Consider the following 27,390-nt stretch of genomic DNA (forward strand, 5'->3'; position numbering starts at 1 on the left):
GATTAGGGTGATTCACAGGTTAACTGACTGCCCCTCTGGTAGAGGAGACTAAAGTTAATTTACAGACACACTTATAGCACTTCATTTATGCAGAATTCTGTGAAAGTAAATTGCAGACAGTATAAATCCAGGAAACCTGAGGTTTTCTTCATGCATTTATTCACTTGCTCTTTATTAAAAGTCTAACATGTGGGATTTTAGGCTAAAAGTCAGGAATTCTGAGTTCTGGTCTCAGCTCTGCCACCAACTAGCTGTGTGATCTCAGACAAATTACTTAACCTCTCTGGGCTTTAGTTTGTTCATTTGCGAACAAGAAACCTGAACTAGCCATTACTAAAGCTACCTCCAGCTCTAAAATGTCATGATTCCATTCTTTCAGAAAATGCTAGGACGTATTTGCAATTCCAGTTACCCTCCAGCCTTGCTTGGCCTCCGTGAGGATGAAACCCTGATATCCCAAAGCATCCATTGTATGTAATGAATTAACTTCTCTCTTATACTCCTAGAATAGGAGTTATGTACTCTCTCTGGCAGAATGGAGAAGATAGTCACTCCCATCATGTTCTGTGTTCTGTGGTCCAGATGAGGAACCTGGGGTGAGAATGACTTGCAAAGTCCTCTAAAGGTCATCCAGCACAGAACACCCAATGGGGTGCCACAGATGAGCTACAGGGATGCCAAGATACCAATCTGCTTGCCTTCAGTGGAGGCTGGAAGTCCCGCGGAGGCCCAGGTTGGTGTAAGAGCCGCCTGGCCCATTGATTCCACCGAGCTGCATAAGCAGCACTGTTTTCTCCCTGTGGTGCGACATGAAAAGTGTGGTAATCACGCCTCTGTCGTACAGTGCTCGGAAATGTGCAGTTTAGGCCACGGGAATCATGGTCCTGACCCTTAATGATGCCCGGCGGAGATATAAAACAGAGGTTGCCAAGCTGCTGAGGGGGAGGGCGGGCAAGTCAAGGGGACCTCTCCTCGCTCACTGGGGTGCCGTGTTCCCAATCTTTTCTCACTGTAGCAGACATCTGTCCTGTTTCTGTACAAAACTTGGTGGCTCAACACAGCAAACCTTTATTACTTCCCAGTTTCTGTGGCTTAGGAATCCAGAAGCAGCTGAGCCGGGGGTTTGGGGCTCAGGGTCTCTGGTGAGACTGTGGGCTGGGCTGCAGTCATCTGAGACGGGAGGAGCCGTTCCCAGCTCCCTGGCTTGGCTGCGGGCTCCACGTGGGCCTCCCCACAGGGCTGCTCGCCTGCGGCAGCCGGCTTCTCCCAGAGCCACTGTGACCCAACAGACGGGAAAAAGCCTAGTGCCTTTATGACCCAGTCTCAGCAGTGACAGACCACGGCTTCCGCTGTGTGCTGACGGTCATACAGACCAACCCTGGGCCAGTGTGCGGGAGCAGGGCTCGAGAGTGTGGCTGCCAGGAGGCGACGCCACTGGGCCAGCCTGGGGGCCACCGCACCTGCCTCTGCAGACTCGGGTGCTGCAGCCGCCAGGGGAGCCACGTGCGCATCACGGTTGAGAAGCACGTCCTGCCCACTAGGCGTATACCATCCTCTTGCGGGGAGGGAAATCTTGTTGCCCGCTGCTTTCTCCAATTCCTCTCACTTGCCCCTCTTTCAATATTCTTCTCTCCAGAGAAGTCACCACATTCTCCCCTTTCCAGCCAGACCTCCCAACCCAGGCGCCCCTGTCCCTCACTTCTCTCTCTTCCTTTTTTTATCTTCCCTCCACTTTCTTTTTCTTTCTCTTTCTCTCTTGTTTATTCATTTTCCAGAAAGCCCAGGAGGATTTAATTTTCGAAATGATTACCAGGAATGAGCCCAAGAGAAATGATGAAAACAAAAGTACTGTGGCCCTTTGAGACTCGCGTTCTTCTCTCTGAAAATACACTCTTCTTTTAGAGCAGAGGCCTCAAAGCAGCCCAGACGAGCAAATAGCTTTTCCCAGTGAAATATTTTATTTAAGGCATGGAGGCTCATTTGGGGGAAATGCTGAGATGCGGGAAACTTGCGTCGCCGTGGCGAGTAAGCACAGCTGATTACGTTCCCCGCCCGCCTCCAGGAAAGGATTCACAGGCACCCTTCTATGAGGTAGTCCTCCACTGCGCTCTGTTGCCTTTAGAAAAGTGCAAAATTCCTTTAAATCCAGGCACTCTGGAAAATTCGCAAAGCTGAGACTGATAAATACTGCTCAGGCACAGGATTGAAAGCAGAGTTTGAGCTGCTCCCCTATCAAGCCGCATCAGCATCACCTGGGAGCTCTTGGGAGAGGCAAAGTCGGCCCGGCCCAGGAGACCCGGATGTGAAACCCGGGGGGCGGGACTACCAAGTCCATTGCAAGGAGCCCGCGAGGGAGTTTGGCGCGCGCTAAATTGGTAGAAGCACTGGTTTGAGAAAAGCATGGGACCCTGCCATTAATGGAGGGGAAAAGCGGGGAGACACCAGCAGGTAAGACATAAAAAATAATGGGATGTGACATGCTTAAATTTTCTAGGTATGAAAAGATACATGGGGCTGGCGTTCCCTTGCCTCTGACCGCCCCCCCCGCCCCCGCTTTCCGCTCCATCCCCCCTGCTCAGGCACCAGCACAGTAACGGGAACCAGTCCAGGTTGAGCCTGGGGGGTTGGGGGAGGAAGGGGTTATTTCGTTACCACATTTTGGAGCCAACAAGCTTTTAAACCAGAGAGCCACTGGCTGTGAAGCAATGCTCGAGTGCGCCACTAGGGGTCGCCAGCAAGTTGCCTATTACAGCCCAATGCCAGCTGCTTTTTTTTTAGTAGATCTTTATTGGAGTATAATTGCTTCACAATACTGTGTTTCTGTTGTACACCAAAGTGAATCAGCCATATGCATACATATGTCCTCATATCCCCTCCCTCTTGAGCCTCCCTCCCAGCCTCCCTATCCCACCCCTCTAGGTCTTCGCAAGGCACCGAGCTGATCTCCCTGTGCTATGCGGCTGCTTCCCACTGGCTATTTTACATTCCATAGTGTATATATGTTGATGCTACTCTCACTTCGCCCCAGCTTCCCCCTACCACCCCGTGTCCTCAAGTCCATTCTCTATGTCTGCATCTTTATTCCTGCCCTGCAACTAGGTTCATCAGTACCATTTTTTAAAATTTAGATTCCATATATATGCGTTAGCATATAGTATTTGTTTTTCTCTTTCTGACTTACTTCACTCTGTATGACAGACTCTAGGTCCATCCACCTCACTACAAATAACTCAATTTCGTTTCTTTTTATGGCTAATATTGCCTTGTATATATGTGCCACATCTTCTTTATCCATTCATCTGTTGATGGACACTTAGGTTGCTTCCGTGTCCTGACTATTGTAAATAGTGCTGCAGTGAACATTGTGGTACATGACTCTTTTTGAATTATGGTTTTCTCAGGATATATCTCAGGGGTTGCTGGGTCGTATGGTAGTTCTATTTTTAGTTTTTTAAGGAATCTCCATACTGTTCCCCATAGTGGCTGTATCAATTTACATTCCCACCAACAGTGCAAAAGGGTTCCCTTTTCTCCACACCCTCTCCAGCACTTATTGTTTGTAGATTTTTTGATGATGTCCATTCTGACCGGTGTGAGGTGATGCCTCCTTGTAGTTTTGATTTGCATTTCTCTAATAATTGGTGATGCTGAGCATCTTTTCATGTGCCTCTTGGCCACCTGTTCGTCTTCCTTGGTGAAATGTCTACTTTGGTCTTCTGCCCATTTTTTAACTGGATTGTTTGCTTTTTTGATATTGAGCTCCGTGAGCTGTTTGTATATTTTGGAGATTAATCCTTTGTCTGTTGTTTCATTTGCAAATATTTTCTCCTATTCTGAGGGTTGTCTTTTGGTCTTGTTTATGGTTTCCTTTGCTGTGCAAAGGCAAAGGGAAGCCCTCTATGAGTTTTTTATAGTGTTTGGTCTTACATTTAAGTGTGTAATCCATTTGGAGTTTACCTTTGTGTATGATGTTAGGTAACGTTCTAATTTCATTCTTTTACAATGCCAGCTTTTTATAACAAATAGTTTTAAACACACTCTTTAAAATCCTGAAATGCAATTCATAGATAATAATAGTACCTAACTACACACATAATTTTTAGACTTTTTAAAAGACTATAATATAACGCAGAAATAAAAGCAAAGTAATGTGTTACGAACTAAGATGTATGCTTGGACGACTACATTAGAGCCACAGTGAAGTGGTTGGATGCTTGCACCTGAACGTAGAATCACTGTGACTGTGGCAGCTGCGGGTGTAGACTGAAGTGGGGTGTTAAATCACTCACTTGAATACCAGTAGCAGCATTGCCACTGGCGATACGAGTTTTCTGTAGTTGTAAACAAGTCTTGAAAAACCTGGAACAAAACAAATTATTGACACAGTCTTTCCTCGGTTTACTTACTAAATATCTATGTATTACTGGAAGATTCATTCAAAAGCTGTTTTTTATTTCTCTGTAGAATGGAGGTAGGATCTAGGTCCAGATATTATATACAGGTTTTAGATGCAGGATTTCACCTACATAAATGTCCAGAGGAACGTTTGAAAGTCATGTGAGAAATAGAAAATGTTTCCATCGCACAGGGTGTCGGGAATCTAGGTTCAAGGGTATTCCCCCCCCATCATTGTGACAACAAACCCCCAGCCGCAGAAGTGTCCATTGTAAGCCATAGGGAACAGCTCGGCTCCCATTGAGAATCACTTTGAAGGGAGGAGCAAAGGCAAGAGAGGAGAGACTAAGGAAGGCACATCTAGGCTCAGGATGGGCCAAGGACCATAGCCATGTGGCAGATGCAGCGACCTGGGGGCCCACTTGGGCCAGGGTGCGCAGTGCTCTGTTGGCAGTGTGCCAGGGAAACGGCATTCACTTTTTGTCCAAGTCTCACTTTTTAGCCCCTCTGCCACCACCCTTGGAGTCAACAAAATATTTAAACGTCTGGAAATCCTTTTTAAAAATAGATATAATGTTCTCTTTGGGCCCCAGGGGGATTCCTGAAAATGGATTTAACGCTTCCTAAGGGGCAAAGAGTATTATGAATCACATCCCTGAAATGTTTGCATATTGTTGGACCCAGCAATTTCACCTCGAGGAATTTGTCCTAAAAGAAATACTAATAACTTGGATGAGGTGATAGCTACAAATATACTCAAGCATAGTTTATGATTGTAAAAATGGAAAGCCATCTAATTGTGCAACAATGACGGATTAGTGGAATAAATTATAGCTACAGTGGAATACTAGGAATTAAAAATCAGGTTGTTAAAAATACTCACTCACCCGTGGGCAGGGGTTACAAACTATTAGGTACCTTCTGACCTCATTCCTATAAATTTTTTAAATGTGTAAATGTGTAGCAAAAGTATATTGCTTGGGGGTGATATACTGACACTAACAGCACTTTGTGTGGCCTTGTATGGTTGTAGAATATTTTTATTTTTTTTGTTTTTGATTTATCTGTAGTTTCCAGAATTTCTACATGGAACACCTTTCTTTTGTAATAAGAAAAATGCTAGTTATAAAATGATGAGAAACTACTTTAAGAAAGAATCCTATGATAGCTATTTGGGAAAGTCCCTAATTGCCCCTCCCTTGTGTGTGGTAAATCCCGATTTTCGTTTCTTAAAGGTTGGCAAGTTTCTTAAGATTGGCAAGCTTTATCGATGGTTAAGCCAGTTGTGCAGACAGTTGGTGAGGCCTGGTGGATTTTTTTAAAATTAATTTTTATTATTGGAGTATAGTTGATTTACAGTGTTGGGTTCGTTTCTGCTGTACAGCATAGTGAATCAGTTATACATATATCCACTCGTTTTTTAGATTATTTTCCCATATAGGCCATTACAGAGTATTGAGTAGTTCTGTGCTGTACAGTAGGTTCTTAATAGTTATCTATTTTATATATGGTAGCGTGTGTATGTCGATCTCAGTCTCCCAATTTATCCCCCCCTTCCCGCCTTGATAACCATAAGTTTGTTTTCTACATCTGTGACTCTATTTCTGTTTTGTAAATAGGTTCATTTGTACCATGGTTTTAGATTCCGCATATAGGCGATATCATATGCTATTTGTCTTTCTCTGTCTGACTTACTTCACTCAGTATGACACTCTCTAGGTCCATCCATGTGGCTGCAAATGGCATTATTTCGTTCTTTTTTTTTTTTTTTTTTGCGGTACGCAGGCCTCTCACTGCTGTGGCCTCTCCCGTTGCGGAGCACAGGCTCCAGGCGCACAGCCCCAGCGGCCATGGCTCCCGGGCCCAGCCGCTCCGCGGCACGTGGGATCTTCCCGGACCGGGGCACGAACCCGTGTCCCCTGCGTCGGCAGGCGGACTCTCAACCACTGTGCCACCAGGGAAGCCTCGTGGCCTCTCCCTTTTTTATGGTTGAGAAATATTCCATTGTGTATATGTACCACATCTTCTTTATCCATTCTTCTGTCGATGGACATTTAGGTTGCTTCCGTGTCCTGGCTGTTGTAAATTGTACTACAGTGAACATAGGGGTGCATGTATCTTTTCGAATTATGGTTTTCTGTGGGTATATGCCCTAGAGTGGGATTGCTGGATCATATGGTAGTGCTAGTTTTAGTTTTTTAAGGAACCTCCGTACTGTTCTCCATAGTGGCTGCACCAATTTACATTCCCACCAACAGTGTAGCAGGGTACCCTTTTCTCCACACCCTCTCCACCATTTATTGTTTGTAGATTTTTTTAATGATGGCCATTCTGACCCGTGTGAGGTGATACCTCATTGTAGTTTTGATTTGCATTTCTCTAATAATAAGTGGTGTTGAGCATCTTTCCATGTGCCCGTTGGCCATCTGTATGTCTTCTTTGGAGAAGTGTCTATTTACATGTTCTACCCATTTTTTTTTTTAAAGATTTTTTTGATGAGGACCATTTTTAAAGTCTTAATTCAGTTTGTTACAATATTGCTTCTGTTTTATGTTTTTGTTTTTTTGGCTGCAAGGCATGTGGGATCTTAGCTCCCTGACCAGGCATCAGACCCCTCACCCCCTGCATTGGAGGCGAAGTCTTAACCACTGGACCGCCAGGGAAGTCCCCCGCCCACTTTTTGTTTCGGTTGTTTGTTTTTTTTTTTAAATTTGAGGTGCATGAGCTGTTTGTATTTTGGAGATTAATCCCTTGTCAGTTGCTTCATTTGCAAATATTTTCTCCCATTCTGTGGGTTGTTTTTTCATTTTGTTTATGGTTTCCTTTGCTGTACAAAAGCTTTTAAGTTTAATTAGATCTCATTTGAGGCCTGGTGGATTTTCATGAGTGGAGAACCTGACCCAGAAAGAAGCTTTGAGCTGCAGGATGAGTTCAGAGGCCGCTGAGCACCCCGATCACACCTGCCATTGGACATCTGCCTTTGTTTTGCCGCGTTGTTCAATTAATGACCTTTGGCTAAGTACTACACTGACAGAGGTTCTTTCTGTTTATGTAGTAGCTCTTGTTGGTGGCCCTAAACAGTAGTTAACTATTGACTATAAAGATAGCAGTCACCTCTTAAACCTGCTGAGTACCCAACCAAATTCTAGTAATAGTGCCTGTTATGGGTCAGGCACTGTTGCGAGTGCTTGACAAATACGAATAAGCTTCATAACAGCCCAATGAGATGAATATTGTCATTCCATTCTTTCTAAAGATGAGCATGTCCAGGCACTGAGAGATTAGGCAACTTGCCCCAGGTCACACAGCTAGTAAGTGGTTGAGTCAGGATTTGAGACCAGATAGATTCCAGAGTCCAGATGCTATGCTGCCTCTCCACAAGCCTGTTATTAGGTTTCCAAAGGCTGCTTCCGTTTGGAAATCAGCCACAGAAAATGACTGACAATAACTTAAGGCCACAGTAATCAGCCACGGTCTGCATGATGGGAGAACAAGGCCAGACTTAGAAGAATGTGCCCTGTGATGCAGTCTGTGGTTTAGTGAAAGCCAACCCAGGGCGACGCAACCACAGATGGAAGAAAAGGTTTGCCCTGCTCTTGTCAGGCCATGCAGAATAGATCAAAGGCAGCACCACAGTTGAACTGCAGATCTGGTGGTCCCAGCATTTCATGCTGAAATTCTCTTCACCTTGAGCACACCCACATTTCAGTAGGGAAGAGTTGAGAATCCTTTTTTTTTTTTTTTTTTTTTTTACATTTCTACATTGGCTATTAGAACGAAATGATCATACCTACCATTATTCACACATCTTACCATGTTTCAGGAAACCCATGCTTCCAAGAAAACACTCTGGCGCCTCTTTTAATGAATTTCCCTTGGGGTCCTGTCATGGGTAGGTACATCTTATCTTCCATATGTACAAAATGCAAAGCTAAAGTTAAAATCCTTCTTTGGCTTCTCACTGTTCTTAGGACAAATGTCTAAATCCTCCGTGAGCCTAAAACGAGCAGGATGATCTACTGTCAATCTTGTTTCCATTTCTCAAAAGCACCTTTGACCTGGGAGTGCGCCGGGCATGCCCTCTTCCTGCCTCAGCTCAGCTGGTTACTCAGTGCAGCTCGGTTAGCAGATCACATCTGAAAGGCTTTTCCTCAGCCTTTCCCGATCACCCCCAGTCCTCCATAACACTCTTTATAATGCAGATGTGCACTATGTGTGTAATTTATCCATTCAATATCCATCCCCTTCTCCCCCAGACCCTAAGTCCATGACAGCCATCATGTCCCTGTCACCTACAACTCCAGTGTCTGCTTTACAGGTGTTCAATATGTATTGTGAACTGAACGAGTATTCATAAATGTTTGCAATTGCCTGACATAAGCAAGCCCTTCTGTAGCTTCTATGCCCTGTAGCAAATACCAAAAGGTGAAACGTGGATTTTCTTAAAACAGCTAGAGAGAATTGTTCGACATGTAATCCCTGATGTCTGGCATCTATACTGCTCTTTTTGTAAGGAGTAGAGGGAAGAGTCCAAGGAACCCCTGTTCAGGCACCACCAGGTTAAACAATTATCAGCTCATGGGCCATCTTGTTTCCGCCAGTGTGGCCACCACTGTCACTGGTTTATTTTAAAGCTACTCCCAAGCATCATATCATCTCGACTGTAAAAACTTGAGTGTGTATCTGTGACTCTTTATAAAATTACTTTAATAACATTTGCATGCCTAAGCAATTCTTTAATATCATTACATCCAGTCAGTGTTGAAATTGTCCAAGCTGTCTGATAATAAACTGTTTTTTTCCAGTTGCTTTTTCTGGAATGCATCCGGGATCCACAGGTTGCATTTGGCTGATAAGTCTCTAAGTCTCGTAACATGTGACAATTCCTGCATCCACTTATTTTTTCTTTTATCTTGCCATTTAAAGACAGTAGGCCATCTCTTCCGTAATACTTCTTGCCTTTTTTGATTTTACAGATTCCATCCTGTAAGCTGGTAGGAAGCCTGAAGGCTTGATGGGATTCCAGTGTGATAGGAGGCAAGAACATGCCTCAGGTGAGGAGGCACCTGAGCGTCTCTTGGGGCAGGAGCGTGGGCTGCTGGTTGACCAGATGTTCTCAATTTGATCCTACTTTATAAAGTTCCCCAATGGCTAGATCCATCATCTCCTTGAGGGTTGCAAGATGGGGATATTAAAACTCTAGGATTCCTTCCTAATTGGTGAAAACTTTTCTATAAAGAACTTTCCGGGGGTGGGGGTGGGGGTGGGGAAGGATGGGGAGAAGGGATAGTCGGGGAGTTTGGGATTGACATGCACACACTGCTGTATTTAAAATGGATAACCAGTGGACCTACTATATAGCACAGGGGATGCTGCTCAATGTTATGTGGCAGGCTGGATGGGAGGGGAGTTTGGGGGAGAATGGATACATGCATATGTATGGCCGAGTCCCTTTGCTGTGCATCTGAACCTATCACAACATTGTTAATCGGCTATACTCCAATATAAACTAAAAAGTTAAAAAACAAACTTTCCCCTATCAGCTATTGGTTTACCTTGAAATTCAGTCTGTATAGGAGAGGGAGGATAAATCCTCAATTCTTTCCCTTTACCAGTTTTCAGAGTAATTACTATTGGGTGGCTCTTCGCTTCTAGGTCTTTCCAGTGGAGAGAGTTAGGATGTATATTTTTTAAGGGGAAAATAGTCATGAGTTTATACTGTTATTTCCAATTCAAAATCAGTACCACTAAGCTTCTTTTGCTTTCATTTTATTTTTGTGTCTCTTTTGTCTCATGTTGAAAATCTTGGTTCCTAATGACGTCAACATAATTATATATTCATTTTATCGGGGTGTGTGTGTGTGTGTGTGTGTGTGTGTGTGTGTGTGGTCTCCAATAACAATGACACTGATAACTGAAAACAATTTAAGCCTTTTTTGGGCAGTTCTTTTTTGCTGGCTTTATTACTGTGTTGTTCAGGTCATTCCCTGGGGGGTTAGGTCCACAACTTCGTATGGTTAAATTCATTTGTTGCATTTTGTCTCCATTTGTATTCCATTTTGTGTTATGGTTATGGAAAACATTTCTGTGGCTCGGAAGTCAGAAGAGCCCCTAGCCATAATCCTTCCAACAGGGAATTCCCTGGTGGTCTAGCGGTTAGGACTCTGCGCTTTCACTGCTGAGGGCCTGGATTCGATCCCTGTTCAGGGAACTAAGATTCCACAAGCCACGCAGCACGGCCAAAAAAATAAAAAAATAATCCTTCCCACAGCATGGAGCCTAGCACATCAAAAACACTCAAATATTCATTGACTTTTATGACCTGTATATATGACTTTTCTAAGTCATCCACTGGGGCGATGGCTCCCACCAAGAAAGCCCAAGGCATGGTAAGGACCATGGTTTGCTCTAAAGTTCAGCTTGATTGAGAGTTTTTAGGGTGCTTTGTAAAGGAAAGGTCAAAAGGCATATTTCAAGATCCCTAATCTAAATCCTCCGGCTTCACCCAGAGAAGCCGGTCATAAACTGGCCAGGCCGGAGTGCTGGAGAGAGGAGTCCCTCATCTCGTTTTACCCAAGCTCTGAAACCCTCCTCTCTTCTTTTCCTTCTTTTTTTTTTTTACATTATTATAGAGACTGTCAAAGTTTATTTTCCTTTAAGAAATGAAATGGATCTTTTTTTATTGAGGTATAATTGACATATTAGTTATAGGTGTACAACATAATGATTCAATATTTGTAGATATTGTGAAATTATCACAATAAGTCTAGTTAACATCCATGACTATACATAATTACACATTTTTTGTCGTGATAACAACTTTTTAAGAGATCTATTCTCTTAGCAACTTTCACATATGCTCTATATTACATCCCCATGACATTTATTTTATAATGAGGAAAAAATTAATCAATAATCAACCTAAGAAAGAAATGGAAAATTTCATTTGAGCCAACCTGAGGATTATAATCTGGGAGACAGCCTCTCAGAGAGCTCAGAACTGTTCTGAAGAGGTTAGGGGGCAGGGAGGCCAGTATGTCTGTGATTTTAGAGAAGGGGTACGTGCAGTCAAACACACATCTTGGTAGAAGGTTACTGATGTTCATGAGGGAAGAGAGGTCTTAGTTAATGGTTTTAGTGCTTTTCCAAGCATGGGAAGATGCAAGAAACTGGGTTCATAAAATTTTCTCCTGAAAATATCTAACTACCTGAGGGCCAGTTCTGCCAGTTTTCCCAGAGCACAAAAATGCCTCATCTTGTTCTTCACCATGAATTCCTTTTAGGGTATATTTTAGGTCAGTGACTGCAGCGGCTCACAACTTGATTCTTGTAGAACTGGATGGTGGGCAACATTCTTTATTTTACAAACCCTTCCCTTTCGGTCTTAATTTAGACCAAGGTTTGGGAGGCATTTCATGACCAATTTGGCCCACAACACTAGGAATGCTCATTCCCAGGTAAGGCCAGGATTTCATTGATAGGACTCTCCATGTGCTGTTAGTGGATTAGGCCCTGTTGACAGTAGCCCAAAGCCTCTGGACCGCCTGTCTTACTGGTCTGTTATGGTTCAGGAAACGGTTCCCTCTTGTTGCTTCTTCCCATAGCTAGAGTTACGCTATTACCATCATTGATCTTAAGAGAACTATATATCAATATTTGGTGAATCATTTCAAGTCACTTAGTCATTGTTATTTTTATCACAGGCTCAGTCACACATCTGGTAATGCAAGAAACAATCATTTTGTAAAATAGGCAGGATATAAACAATATAGCTAGTGACATTAATAAGGTTATATGTAAGTATTTAAGCTAAGAACTTCCATTAGCTGTGGCCCCGTATCTCCCCAGGTCATGTGATCTGGTCTGTTCTGTACCCGTCGCTATCTTTAAGGGAAATGGTACATTGGCATTGTACATAAAAGTCACCAAAGATGTATGCACATCCAAGGTGAGTGGTGGGTCATCGTGATCCCTTACAGGATTGAGAAAGGAGTGTTATCTTCAAAGGGGTTACATGGCTGGCGCTAGAAAAAGAACAATTCATGTTGATGGTTGAGCAGGTATTTCTGCCATTAGGGAGTTCAGGTTAATGCATAAATGCAGATGCACAATGCACACGAGAGGGGAGGCAGGAGGCCCAAACGGGCAGAGTAAAAACAGTTTGTTTAAATTTTTCTTGTCTTGCCTTAAAATATGAATTTTATTTCATCAAATCCTAGCTCACAGCAGATAGGGAAGACTTACAACTGTCACATGATCTCTAAAAGAAAAGTTAGCGGCAGAACCATTTATAGAAACCAGGTGTTCTGTCTTTCGGCCTCCCCCAGGGATATTAATCTTCACCATCTTGTGTATTGAGCAAAGGCTTCAAAGTTGCGGCACCGGCAGGGCTGGACGCTCAGTAGGATTGGCCTTGCACGATCGTGCGTGGCTCAGCTGGGGTGCAAAATCCAAGCTGGTCCTTTTCCCGCGGGGCCTGGAGGTGTGGCCTCACTTTCCCACGCAGGCACCCTCAGGTCTCCGGCGCCTCACCTGCCGGCTGCTTGCTGACGGAAAGATCCCTCAGCCTCGCCCTCTGGCTCTGACACCCAATGGGCGGCCGCGGGCCTCAGGTGGGCGGGGCACGCCCTGGGAGCCGTTCTGGTTGGCCCGCGGCCCGGCGAGGCGCGTGACGTTTCCGTCGCGCCGTGCTGGCGTGAAGTGGTAGCGTCCGCTCCGAGAACCTGAAGGAGACTTGGAGGCACCTGGGCCGCGCTGCTTGGGCCGTTGGGAGTCGCCGCTGCCGCCACTGCCCGCACTCCATGAGGAAGATGCTCGCCGCCGTCTCCCGCGTGTTGTTGGGCGTCGCCCAGAAGCCGGTGAGGTGGCGTGAGCGACCCGGGGTGGGGCGCGAGTGGGCCTGAGGCCGGAGGACGCCAGAGGGCAGGACGAGCGGGCTGAGTGGGCCGGGCGGGCCGGGCCTTGTGGAGCCGCGGGCCTTTGTCCTGCGTCCACGTCGTGCGCTCCGCTCCTGGCCGCGAGGGGAGCGGTGGCTCGGCCCTCGGGCGCCGACTGAGGGAGGGGGAGCTTTACAAGGTCCGTGTGGAGGTCAGGCGCGGCTCCCGGTGCCGGCCTGGTCGGTGCGCTCTGGAAGGGCCCGTTCGTTTACCTCAGAGAAGGGGGCTTTGGGATTCCTCGAGTCTCGAGTTGACCGCCTCTTCCCAGCCCACTCATTTTAAATCTTCCTCTTGACCGGGAACCCGGAGACAGAGTGGCTCCATTCACACTTCAGTTTCACCAGTTACTAGCCCTGTGACCTTGAGTAAGAGGTTTTTGTTTTTTCTTCAAGATCCCCGTGCTCAGTTTGCTCATCTCTAACATGGAGATGAGAGTACTTACCCGTGGGGTTGTTTTTTTTTTTTTTTTAAATGAGGATGAGGGACGGTGAGGCTTAAACGAGTGACAAATATGTAAACCTTTCCCGGTAGCGCGTGGTACATAGTAGGTGCTACCTGTGTTAAACATTGTTATTATCATTTAGGATCTCTGTTGCCTTATTGATTCTCTGTATGGAAGTTCTGTCCATTGATGTGAGTGGGGTGTTAAAGGCTCCTACCAGTACTGTATTCCGGTCAATTTCTCCTTTTATGTCTGTTAGTATTTGTTTTATGTATTTGGGTGCTCCTATATTAGGTTCATATATGTTGACGGGTGTAAAATCATTATATAGTGTTCTTTATCTTTCTTTATGCTATTTGTTTTAAAGTCTATTTTGTCTGATATGAGTATTGCAACCCCTGCTTTCTTGTCATTTCCGTTTGCATTCCCTCACTTTCAATCTTTGTGTGTCCTTTGCCCTAAAGTGGGTGTCTTGTAGGCAGCATATTTTAGGCTCTTGGTTTTTTTTTAATCCAGTCTGCCACTCTGTGTCTTTTGATTGGAGCATTACTGACATTTAAGATAATTATTGATACGTATGTATTCATTGCCATTTTAAACCTTGTTTTCCAGTTTATTCTATGTTTCCTCTTTGTTCCTTTCTTTTTGTGGTTTGAGGATTTCCTTTTATTTTATGCTTGTGTTTTCTTTCTGGTTTTTGTGAATCTATTGTATGTTTTTGACTTGCAGTTGCCCTGTTTTTCAAATATGTGAACCCCTTCCTGTATCTGTTTGCTTTAGACTGGTAGTCATATAGGCTCAAATGCATTCTAAAAAAACAAATGCACATTTTGTCACTCTCCTTCCCCACATCTTATGATTTTGATGTCTTTTTTTTTTTTTTTTTTTGCGGTACGCGGGCCTCTCACTGCTGTGGCCTCTCCCGTTGCGGAGCACAGGCTCCGGACGCGCAGGCTCAGCGGCCATGGCTCACGGGCCCAGCCGCTCCGCGGCATGTGGGATCTTCCCGGACCGGGGCACGAACCCGTGTCCCCTGCATCGGCAGGCGGACTCTCAACCACTGCGCCACCAGGGAAGCCCCCCTCCCCTTTTTTTTTTTTTTTTTCCCCATACGTGGGCCCCTCACTGTTGTGGCCTCTCCCGCTGCGGAGCACAGGCTCCGGACGCGCAGGCTCAGCGGCCATGGCTCACGGGCCCAGCCGCTCCGTGGCATGTGGGATCTTCCCAGACCGGGGCACGAACCCGCGTCCCCTGCATCGGCAGGCGGACTCTCAACCACTGCGCCACCAGGGAAGCCCTTGATGTCCTTTTGATTACATCTTCATGTTTATCGTTCTGCTGTTCCTTGTGTTTATCATCACTTTCACAAATAGGTTTTTTTGTTTTTGTTTTGATCTGTATAGTGGCTAATTTAAGTGATTTACTTTCCAGTTGTGACTTCCTCCTTCCTATATCTTCTTTTCTATATAGAGAAGAACTTGGAGTATTTCTTTTAGGGTAGGTTTAGTATTGCTGAATTCTTTTAGTTTTTGCGTGTCTGAGAAATTCTTTATTTCTTCTCCTATTCTAAATGATCATCTTGCTGGGTAGCGTATTCTAGGTTGCAGATGTTTCCCTTTCAAGGCTTGAATATATTTTGCCACTCCCTTCTGGCCTGCAGCATTTCTGTAGAGAAATCAGCCGATAGCCTTATGGGGATTCCCTTGTAACTAACACGTTGTTTTTCACTTGCTGCCTTTAAAATCCTCTCTTTAACTTTTATTATATTTTATTATAATTTTTATTATATTTTATTTTAATGAAATTTTATTATATTTAATGAAATTTTATTATAATGAAATGTCTTGGTGTAGGTCTGTTTGGTTCATCTTGTTGGGACCCTCTGTGCTTCCTGTATCTGGATATCTGCTTCCTTCTTTAGGCTTGGGAAGTTTTCAGTCATAATTTCTTCAAGTACATTTTCAATCCCCTTTTCTCTTTCTTCTCCTTCTGGAATCCCTATTATGTGTAGATTGGCACACTTTATATTATCCCATAGGTTTCTTATATTGCTTTCATTTTTTTTCACTTGCCTTTCTGTCTGCTGTTTTGATTGGGTAATTTCCACTCTTCTACTTTCGAGGTCACTTATTCTTTCTTCTGCATTATTCATTCTGCTATTCATTGCCTTTAGCTCAGCTTTCGTCTCAGCAAATGAAGTTTCTAATTTTTCTTGGCTCCTCTTTCTAGTTTCTAGTTTCTTTTTACAGTACTCTGCATTTCTGTCGATAGCCTTTCTTAAGTCCTTCAGTATTTTCATTATCTCCTTTTTGAACTTGGTATCTACTAGACTGAAACCCTAGTTTCATTGTTTGTTCCTTCAGGGGAATTTTCTTGATCTTTTAACTGAGAGTAGTTCCTCTGCTTCTTCATTTTGCTTATGTTTTTTTTACTCTCTGAATTTAGGAGAAACAGTTATCTACTGTAGTCTTGGAGGGCTACTTAAATGCAGGTGCCTCCCTGCGTAGTTTGTGTGGGTTGAATATTTTTTTGGCATGAGGGCTGTTTTTGGTTTGGATTCTTGCCGTCTCTTTCCTCTGCGTGTGCTGGTCGTTATCCCCTTGATAGGGGATGTGCAGGTGCGTGGCCCGCGTGTGCTCCCGGGGAGGGTGGGGGCAGTGGTGGGTGCCCAGTCACGGGACCCTTGGCAGCTGCAGTGGTCTGCATCCGCCTCTGGAGTCGGAGATGGCAGTGGCGGCTCGAGTCCGCCCCCCGGAGCTCGTGTAGGTGGTGCCCTGCTGCCTGAGAGTGCGCGCACGGAGAAAGAAGCTCCTATGGCGGTCCCACCTCTCTCTTCGTGCACCCCCCAACAATGGCCCCTTGCCTTTCTGAAGGGCCCAAGCTTCTTCCCGTATTCCCTCAGTTACAGTGCACCACACTCCAGCCCCCGCAGGCTGTCGTCTCCACGTAGCCAACTCCAGTCCTCTCCCTGGGTCTGACCTCCGAAGCCCAAACCTCAGCACCCAGCCCTTGCCCAGCCCAGTGGAGGAGCTTCTCAAGCTGGGGAGTGCAAGGTCGTGGTACCAACCGTCTGTGTAGGTCTCTCTCCGCTTTGCTTTCCGCAGACCAGTTGCTGCACGCTCCTCCGAGGTTCCGAAGCTCCACCTCTGTCCTGGGTGATATCTCCACCAGTGAGGGGACTTCTCAGGGTGTGAAAACCTTTTCTTTTTCACAGCTCCCTCCCAGGGGCGCAGGTCCCGTCCTGATTGCCTTCTCTCTTTTTTTTTCTTTTTTCTTTTGTCCTACCCAGTTATGTGGAGATTTTCTTGCCCTCTTGGGTGTCTGAGGTCTTCTGGCAGAGCTCAGTAGATGTTCTGTGAGAACCCTTCCACACGTAGATGTATTTTTGGTGTATTGATACTTGTGGGAGAAGGTGAGCTCCACGTCCTACTCCTCCACCATCTTGATCCAAATCTCCCTCACACTTCTTTTTTTTTGTTTTGTTTTGTTTTATTTTTATTTATTTTATTTGTTTATTACTTTTGGCTGCGTTGGGTCTTCGTTGCTGCGCGTGGGCTTTCTCCAGTTGCAGCGAGTGGGGGCTACTCTTCGTTGTGGTGCGCGGGCTTCTCACTGCGGTGGCTTCTCTTGTTGCGGAGCACGGGCTCTAGGCTCACGGGCTTCAGTAGTTGTGGCACATGGGCTCAGTAGTTGTGGCTCGTGGGCTCTAGAGCACAGGCTCAGTAGTTGTGGCGCATGGGCTTAGTTTCTCGTGGCATGTGGGATCTTCCCGGGCCAGGGCTCGAACCCATGTCCCCTGCACTGGCAGGCAGATTCCTAACCACTGTACCACCGGGGAAGCCCCGAAGCTCAGGTTCTTGATGTCTCATTGCAGAAAGAATTCAGTGAGAGACAAAGTGATAGGTAAGAAGTGGATTTATTTAGAGAGAAACAGACTCCACAGAGTGTGGGCCATCTCAGAAGGTGAGAAAGGCCCCCCCCCCCAACTTCTGATACGACTTTTAGCTTAACTTTCGCTTAATGTGGCTCCTTTCACCCATTGTATCAGTGAATCTTACTGTTTTTGAGATTCATAGTAATGAAATGGGAGAAAGTATCTAAGTAGCTTTCTGACAGTCAAAATCTTTGACCTTACCTTCTTGCTCTTTATTATGTAGAACTGTCATTGTTTCTTGTTAGGAATTTAGGATGGAGAAAGAGAATTTTTCCTTTTCTTGGTTACTGTTGCTTGACTGGTTTGGTCGTTAGTTTTCAGTCTCCAAAATGCAGTTTCTGTAGTTGTATCTGGAGATTTATTTTTCAAGACAAGATATATATATTTCTAGCCCCCCAAAACCATTTAACTGTCAAAAATAACATATCCATTTCATGATTGCCGAACATAACGTTTTGTTTGTCACCTCATACTTCTCAACTTTTCTTCTTCCCAAATTTCTCAATTTTTTTCACTTATTCTTAGATGTATTGGACTCTCTCAATCTCTAACTTAACTGAAGCATTTGTCTCTAGCAGTTCAACTTTTTTTCTCCAGCAATGTCATGGTTTTTGTTGGCTTTATTGGATAATGGTATATTGATGGGTGAAGAGATCACTAGATAATAGCTTTCTGCCTGTTGGCTTGTACACTTAGCAGATCAACCTTACCCCTTCTCACCAAGATCAAGACCATTGCTACAGGTTGGATGGTAAGGTAACACACTGTATGAACATATCAAAAGTACTTTTTGTGGGGTCTGAAGAATGCTCTTCAAGTCTGCATGAGAAGAAGTCATATTGGTTTACGTATGCGTGACGTGGCAGAATGTGGCTAAAGTAGTACAGTCCTCCTAACTGATTAAATGTTTGTGGTCTAACCTGGACCTTAGCCATCACACAGAGTACTATTGCTGTGAGCAGAGTGAAAAGGAAACATTTCTGGCAGCTCTTTACCCGCGCCCCTTCCCCCCACCAAACAGTGACAGCCACCTGAACATCAACAAGGGAGCACTGGGGATTTCCATGGCGGTTCAATGGTTAAGATTCTGCGCTTCCAATGCAGGGGGCGCAGGTTTGATCCCTGGTTGGGGAACTAAGATCCCACATGCTGTGCGGCGTGGCCAAAAAAAAAAAAAAAGGGAGCACTGGGATTCTTCGGCGGCCGTGCGGGTTTGAGGAGGCAGCTCGTGGGGGTGAGGTGCTTAAGGTGAGGTGACACAGCCCTTGGAGCCAGATTTGCTGGGTTTGTACCCCAGCCCCAACAGTTAAGTGCTCTATGGTATGGGCAACTCAGGTAGCATGAATCTCATCAGCACCGAGAGAAAAGCTTCACTGAAAACTCATTGCAGGTCCCACCCCCTCAACTCAGATGGCAACAGTGCAGTCAGAGGCCTGCCCCTCTAAGCCTCAGAATAGGAATTCTGTAGCAATAGGAATTGAGGTTAAAACACAGATGCCACCAATCTGCATACCAAATGGCATGAGTCAATGACACCAGCTCCGAGATCTGTTTTGAGCCCAAGCAATGGTCCAAGTTGCACATAGGTCACCTTGCTTGATCTAACAACAGATCAACCTCAGAGGCATTTTTGTCAGAATTTCACCCACTGAAAAAACAGCTGGCTAATCTGGTTTTTTCCCAGTAATAAATGAGAAGCTTTTATTTTATTTTTTAAAAATTTTGAATTTTATTTATTTTTTTATACAGCAGGTTCTTAATTAGTCATCAGTTTTATACACATCAGTGTATACCTGTGAATCCCAATCACCCAATTCATCACACCACCATCCCCACCCCACCGCGGCTTTCCCCCCTTGGTGTCCATACGTTTGTTCTCTACATCTGTGTCTCAACTTCTGCCCTGCAAACTGGTTCATCTGTACCATTTTTCTAGGTTCCACATACATGTGTTAATGTACAATACTTGTTTTTCTCTTTCTGACTTACTTCACTCTGTATGACAGTCTCTAGATCCATCCACGTCTCAACAAATGACCCAATTTCATTCCTTTTTATGGCTGAGTAATACTCCGTTGTATATATGTATCACAACTTCTTTATCCATTCGTCTGTTGATGGGCATTTAGGTTGCTTCCATGACCTGGCTATTGTAAATAGTGCTGCAATGAACACTGGGGTGCATGTGTGTTTCAGAATTATGGTTTCCTCTGGGTATACGCCCGGTACTGGGATTGCTGGATCATATGGTAATTCTATTTTGAGTTTTTTTTTTTTTGCGGTACGCGGGCCTCTCACTGTTGTGGCCTCTCCCGTTGCGGAGCACAGGCTCCGGACGCGCAGGCTCAGCGGCCATGGCTCACGGGCCCAGCCGCTCCGTGGCATGTGGGATCTTCCCAGACCAGGGCACGAACCTGCGTCCCCTGCATCGGCAGGCAGACTCTCAACCACTGCACCACCAGGGAAGCCCTATTTTTAGTTTTTTAAGGATCCTGCATACTTTTCTCCATAGTGGCTGTATCAATTTACATTCCCACCAACAGTGCAAGAGAGTTCCCTTTTCTCCACACCCTCTCCAGCATTTGTTGTTTGTAGATTTTCTGATGATGCCCATTCTAACTGGTGTGAGGTGATACCTCATTGTAGTTCTGATTTGCCTTTCTCTAATAATTAGTGAGGTTGAGCAGCTTTTCATGTGCTTCTTGGCCATGTGTATGTCTTCTTTGGAGAAATGTCTATTTAGGTTTTCTGTCCATTTTTGGGTTGGGTTGTTTGTTTTTTTAATATTGAGCTGCATGAGCTTTTTATATATTTTGGAGATTAATCCTTTGTTGATTCATTTGCAAATATTTTCTCCCATTCTGCGGGTTGTCTTTTCATCTTGTTTGTGGTTTCTTTTGCTGTGCAAAAGCTTTGAGGTTTCATTAGGTCCCATTTGTTTATTTTTGTTTTTATTTCCATTACTCTAGGAGGTGGATCAAAAACGATCTTGCTGTGATTTATGTCAGAGAGTGTTCTTCCTATGTTTTCCTCTAAGAGTTTTATAGTGTCCAGTCTTACATTTAGGTCTCTAATCCATTTTGAGTTTTTTTTTTGTGTATGGTGTTAGGGAGTGTTCTGATTTCATTCTTTTACATGTAGCAGTCCAGTTTTCCCAGCACCACTTATCGAAGAGACTATCTTTTCTCCATTGTATATCCTTGCCTCCTTTGTTGTAGATTAATTGACCATAGGTGTGTGGGTTTATCTCTGGGCTTTCTATCTTGTTCCATTGATCTCTGTTTCTGTTTTTGTGCCAGTACCATATTGTCTTGATTACTGTAGCTTTGTAGTATAGTCTGAAGTCAGGGAGTCTGATTCCGCCAGCTCCGTTTTTTTCCCTCAAGACTGCTTTGGCTATTTGGGGTCTTTAGTGTCTCCATACAAATTTTAAGATTTTTTGTTCTAGCTCTGTAAAAAATGCCATTGGTAATTTGATAGGGATTGCATTGAATCTGTAGATTGCTTTGGGTAGTATAGTCATTTTCACAATATTGATTCTTCCAATCCAAGAACATGGTATATCTCTCCATCTGTTGGTGTCATTTTTAATTTCTTTCATCAGTGTCTTATAATTTTCTGCATACAGGTCTTTTGTCTGCCTAGGTAGGTTTATTCTTAGGTATTTTCGTCCTTTTGTTGCAATGGTAAATGGGAGTGTTTCCTTAATTTCTCTTTCATATTTTTCATCATTAGTGTATAGGAATGCAAGAGATTGCTGTGCATTAATTTTGTATCCTGCTACTTTACCAGATTCATTGATTAGCTCTAGTAGTTTTCTGGTAGCATCTTTAGGATTCTCTATGTATAGTATCATGTCATCTGCAGACAGTGACAGTTTTACTTCTTCTTTTCCAATTTGTATTTGTTTTCTTTCTTTTTCTTTTCTGATTGCTGTGGCTAGGACTTCCAAAACTATGTGAATAATGGTGGTGAGAGTGGACATCCTTGTCTTGTTCCTGATCTTAGAGGAAATGCTTTCAGTTTTTCACCACTGAGAATGATGTTTGCTGTAGGTTTGTCATATATGGCCTTTATTATGTTGAGGTAGGTTCCCTCTATGCCTACTTTCTGGAGAGTTTTTTGTTTTTTTGTTGCTGTGTATGATCCTTTTAATGTGTTGTTGGATCCTATTTGCTAGTATTTTGTTGAGGATCTTTGCATCTATATTCATCAGTGATATTGGTCAGTAATTTTCTTTTTTTGTAGTATCCCTGTCTGGTTTTGGTATCAGGGTGATGGTGGCCTCATAGAATGAGTTTGGGAGTGTTCCTTCCTCGGCAATGCTTTCGAAGAGTTTGAGAAGGATGGGTGTTAGCTCTTCTCTGAATGTTTGATAGAATTCACCTGTAAAGCCATCTGGTCCTGGACTTTTGTTTGTTGGAAGATTTTTAATCACAGTTTCAATTTCATTACTTGTGATTGGTCTGTTCATATTTTCTATTCCTTCCTGGTTCAGTCTTGGAAGGTTATACCTTTCTAAGAATTTGTCCATTTCTTCCAGGTTGTCCATTTTATTGGCATAGAGTTGCTTGTAGTAGTCTCTTAGGATGCTTTGTATTTCTGCAGTGTCTGTTGTAACTTCTTGTTTTTCATTTCTAATTTTATTGATTTGAGTCCTCTCCCTCTTTTTCTTGATGAGTCTGGCTAATGGTTTATCAGTGTTGTTTATCTTCTCAAAAAACGAGCTTTTAGTTTTATTGATCTTTGCAATTGTTTTCTTTGTTTCTATTTTATTTATTTCTGCTCTGATCTTTATGATTTCTTTCCTTCTGCTAACTTTGGGTTTTGTTTGTTCCTCTTTCTCTAGTTCCTATAGGTGTACGGTTAGATTGTTTATTTGAGATTTTTTCTTGTTTCTTGAGGTAGGCTTGTATAGCTATAAACTTCCCTTTTAGAAATGCTTTTGCTGCATCCCATAGGTTTTGGATCACCGTGTTTTTCATTGTCATTTGTCTCTAGGTATTTTTTGATTTCCTGTTTGATTTCTTCAGTGATCTCTTGGTTTTTTAGTAACGTCTTGTTTAGCCTCCATGTGTTTGTGTTTCTTACGTTTTTTCCCCTGGAATTCATTTCTAGTCTCATAGTGTTGTGGTCAGAAAAGATGCTTGATATGATTTCAGTTTTCTTAAATCTGCTGAGGCTGGACTTGTGACCCAAGATGTGATCTGTCCTGGAGAATGTTCCTTGCGCACTTGAGAAGAAAGTGTAGTCTGCTATTTTTGGATGGAATGTCCTATAAATATCAATTAAATCTATCTGGTGTATTGCGTCATTTAAAGCTTCTGTTTCCTTATTTATTTTCATTTTGGATGATCTGTCCATTGGTGTGAGGTGTTAAAGTCCCCCACTGTTGTGTTCCTGTCGATTTCCTCTTTTATAGCTGTTAGCAGTTGCCTTATGTATTGAGGTGCTCCTATGTTGGGTGCATGTATATTTATAATTGTTATATATTTTTCTTGGATTGATCCCTTGATCATTATGTAGTGTCCTTCCTTGTCTCTTGTAATATTATTTTAAAGTCTATTTTGTCTGATATGAGAATTGCTACTCCAGCTTTCTTTTGGTTTCCATTTGCATGGAATATCTTTTTCCATCCTGTCACTTTCAGTCTGTATGTGTCCCTAGGTGTGAAGTGAGTCTCTTGTAGCCAGCACATATATGGGTCTTGTTTTTGTATCCATTCAGCAAGCCTGTGTCTCTTGGTGGGAGCATTTAATCCATTCATGTTTAAGGTAATTATCCATATGTATGTTCCTATGACCATTTTCTTAATTGTTTTGGGTTTGTTTTTGTAGGTCCTTTTCTTCCCGTGTGTTTCCCACTTAGAGAAGTTCCTTTAGCATGTGTTGTAGAGCTTGTTTGGTGGTGCTGAATTCTCTTAGCTTTTGCTTGTCTGTAAAGCTTTTGATTTCTCCACCGAATCTGAATGAGATCCGTGCTGGGTAGAGTAATCTTGGTTGTAGGTTCTTCCCTTTCATCACATTAAATACGTCATTGCACTCCTTCTGGCTTGTAGAGCTTCTGCTGAGAAATCAGCTGTTAACCTTATGGGAGTTCCTTTGTATGTTATTTGTTGTTTTTCCCTTGCTGCTTTCAGTAATTTTTCTTTGTCTTTAATTTTTGCCAATTTGATTAGTATGTGTCTCGGCGTGTTTCTCCTTGGGTTTATCCTGTATGGGACTGTCTGCGATTCCTGGACTTGGGTGGCTATTTCCTTTCCTATGTTAGGGAAGTTTTCAACTATAATCTCTTCAAATATTTTCTCTGGTTCTTTCTCTCTCTTCTCCTTCTGGGACCCTTATAATGTGAATGTTGTCATGTTTCATGTTGTCCCAGAGGTCTCTTAGGCTGTCTTCATTTCTTTTCGTTCTTTTTTCTTTAGTCTGTTCCGCAGCCGTGAATTCCACCATTCTGTCTTCCAGGTCACTTATCCGTTCTTCTGCCTCAGTTATTCTGCTATTGATTCTTTCTAGTGTTGTCTTCATTTCAGTTATTGTATTGTTTATCTCTGTTTGTTTGTTCTGTAATACTTCTAGGTCTTTGTTAAACACTTCTTGCATCTTCTCTATGTTCGCCTGCATTCTTTTCCCGAGGTCCTGGATCATCTTCACTATCATTATTCTGAATTCTTTTTCTGGAAGGTTGCCTATCTCCACTTCATGTAGTTGTTTTTCTGGGGTTTTATGTTGTTTCTTCATCTGGCATATAGCCCTCTGCCTTTTCATCTTGTCTTTCTTTCTGTGGATGTGGTTTTTGTTCCACAGGCTGCAGGATTGTAGTTGTTCTTGCTTCTGCTGTCTGACCTCTCGAGAAGCATTTATTATTTCAAAAAAAAAAAAGGAAGGGAGTTGTAGAGAACATCTTCCTTCTGGTGCTCTTCGAATCATAAAACATCCCTCAAATCTTTTGTTTTTTTTAAGTCAGGGAATGCTAAGTATCTTTTCTTTTGTCTTGTACATTTCTCACTAAGGTGTCTATCTCATGCTTTGTGTAGTTTAAAATATTTTTCTTATAGTACCGTTTCATAGAGAAGTGATTTGCCTGAAATAGGAGTTGAATCATAGTTTTATTTGAAGAACTATTCTGAAAGTAAAGCATTAGCTTGCTCAACGTATGTGGTTATGACTAAGAATAGCATAAACATACCCCACAGATTATCTGGTCTCTTCGATTTGGCCATTAACTTCATTACATTTTCACTGTAATTTCTTTGAAAACAAAGTGACTATATAGACGGGTTTCTGCAGTTTGCCTTTCGATGGGGGTACCATCATGTTTCTTTGGCCAAAGCATGGATTCCTTTTGGAGGACAAGATCCCAACACAGTGAACAGAATGGAAGATAAGCCCATGAATGTGTTAGGGCTCTTAGAGTTCTAGGACTGCATCCTGATAACTGATTAATAAGAATAATAACTCAAAAATAACCGACAATAAAAAGCACTGATATACTTGTATATTTTGATCTTTCAAGGCAAGCAGAGTGCTGGTGGCATCCCGTAATTTTGCAAATGATGCTACATTTGAAATTAAGGTAAGAGGTGTTTTGCTTCGTGTTAAATTTTTTTCCACAGGTACACTTTGATATATAGTTTTACCTCTGCAGTACAGCATTTTGATATTCATGTTTTTCACCATTTTATTCCAAATGTTCTAGAATCGAAGATTCAGAGAAGTTAGCAAAAATTAGAATTTACTCCTTTTATGTAGCAGGTTTTTGGTAGTTTGGAGCAGGAGAGCAAGCTAAAAAGATTGAAGACCTACTCTAAGACTTGAAATGTGGTTTGGTAACATGTTTGAATAAGAAGATTCTTAGAATGCTTGTTTGAAAGTTTGTCTTTCAACCTGTAACTCAGTTGACTTCTAGGGGTTTTCAGTGAAAGTCGTCTTAGAAAGACTTCCTTTCTCCAAAACCCCATCTCATTGCACAGTCAGTTTTATGAAGGAATCAGAAGCAATATGCAGCATTTCTGATGTGCTCGCCTGCTGGTTTTCAAGTTCAGTATTTGCTGGTTTTCGATTTAAATATTTCGAGTTAGATCTTAGAGTGGGTTGGCAGTGTTTACATTGTAGTGACTGAGAGATAACTGTCTGATTCCATTTCAGAAATGTGATCTTCACCGGCTGGAAGAGGGCCCTCCTGTCACTACGGTGCTCACCAGGGAGGATGGGCTCAAATACTACAGGATGATGCAGACTGTTCGTCGAATGGAGTTAAAAGCAGATCAGCTATATAAACAGAAAATTATTCGTGGTTTCTGTCACTTGTGTGATGGTCAGGTGGGTGGTAGTTTTGTAGTAAAACTGTGTTACTTAGGAATTGAAGTATGGTGTGTGTTTATCGGCTTTTACCCTGCTTTATCTGTCTGAAGGATTTGAGGCTGGTATTTTAGAATAAACATGAGAATGCTGAGACCTGCTAGGAAGCTTATGCTAAAGAATTGACTCATGTATCATATTGCTGACTTCCTGTGCCTTTATAGCATTATGATCACCTGTACTGAGTATACTTTTGGGGGACGGGTTTTCGTTTTGTTTTTTGTTTTGTAGGTTTAGGCCAAGGTTTGTGAAATCAAATGCCTACCAGGGACCAGTTAGGTAGAATACATGAGTGAAGGCTGCCAGCTGTATGAAGTATCGAGAAAGGTGACAGGGACTAGTGGTGAAGTGGAACAGACGGGGCCCACCCGCAGGGGTAGTCATAACTGGCTGGTAGTCCAGCCAGTTGGTGCCATGTGGAAATACGGGGCTAATGCTTCCTGTTGCTGATGTCTTCGAGAGAAGACAGACGTCTCTATTTTCATGTGAAATTCCCCAATATTTTAATGTTCACATTTGATTCAGAATTTTTTCACATCACCATACAGGCTTAAAAGAAACGTATCTGTGCATTGCCAGTTTATGGCTCTGGCTTGGGCCTTACCCTCTACTCTGTTTCTGGTGTAAAGTAGAGGTACTTGCTGTTATTAATGAAGAGTTCTACTGGGCCAAATATTTCATAATAGTGTAGGAAACCTTTTAACTAGAAATGGTGTACTGTACTGACTCATTGCCACTTCTTCCTTGAATGCAGGAAGCTTGTTGTGTGGGCCTGGAGGCCGGCATAAACCCCACAGACCATCTGATCACAGCATATCGGGCTCACGGCTTTACGTTTACTCGTGGGCTTTCTGTCCGAGCAATTCTCGCAGAGCTTACAGGTTTGCTATTAATTTACAAAAAGGGGAAATTAAGTTTTCAGATCTCCTATTAAGATGCTAACCGTTTATAAGTTAACATTGAAACCTTTTTGAGGGTTAAAAAAAAAAAGCTGAAACCAAAAAAACCTCTCCCTTTTGGTGCTCTGGTACCTCTTGTGCTTTTGAGTAAACTGACCATTTTTTGAGGTTGTCTGGCCTCTCAGGTAAAGGTCAGCTCTATAAAATCAGAATAGTGTTTATCACTCAAGCATGCCAATAGAAATCTAGCAAAGAAAGTAAATTGAGTATAAGTATTTCATTGGGTAGAAATTCATTGGGTAGAATCTTCTCAACAGTCCCTTTGTCCCCCTTGACTCTTATGCGAGTGTAGGAGAAATCAGATGTTTGTCACTGGCCAAAAAAAAAAAAAAAAAAAGTCTAGGGGACCACACTAACATCTGAA

At 43.1% G+C, this 27,390-nt stretch overlaps 1 protein-coding gene across 3 annotated transcripts in view; it reads left to right on the top strand.

Moving 5' to 3' along the window:
* The first annotated feature begins 2,355 nt into the window (after positions 1-2,355).
* The window catches only part of LOC307180993 (pyruvate dehydrogenase E1 component subunit alpha, somatic form, mitochondrial), a 32,867-nt gene continuing 7,832 nt past the window's right edge, over positions 2,356-27,390 (top strand). The window contains exons 1-5 of one of the 3 annotated variants that reach the window (XM_079911703.1): positions 2,403-2,448; positions 9,372-9,449; positions 25,223-25,282; positions 25,855-26,028; positions 26,822-26,948. In XM_079911703.1, the coding sequence (XP_079767829.1) occupies positions 9,441-9,449; positions 25,223-25,282; positions 25,855-26,028; positions 26,822-26,948 (370 nt within the window). In that variant the 5' untranslated portion in view covers positions 2,403-2,448; positions 9,372-9,440. Of the gene's footprint in view, positions 2,449-9,371; positions 9,450-13,074; positions 13,254-25,222; positions 25,283-25,854; positions 26,029-26,821; positions 26,949-27,390 lie in introns of those variants that run through there. The other 2 variants (XM_079911704.1, XM_079911702.1) reach the window with 2 other exon arrangements.

This window comes from Stenella coeruleoalba, assembly GCF_951394435.1.
Source record: "Stenella coeruleoalba genome assembly, chromosome: X".
Lineage (NCBI taxonomy): Eukaryota > Metazoa > Chordata > Mammalia > Artiodactyla > Delphinidae > Stenella > Stenella coeruleoalba.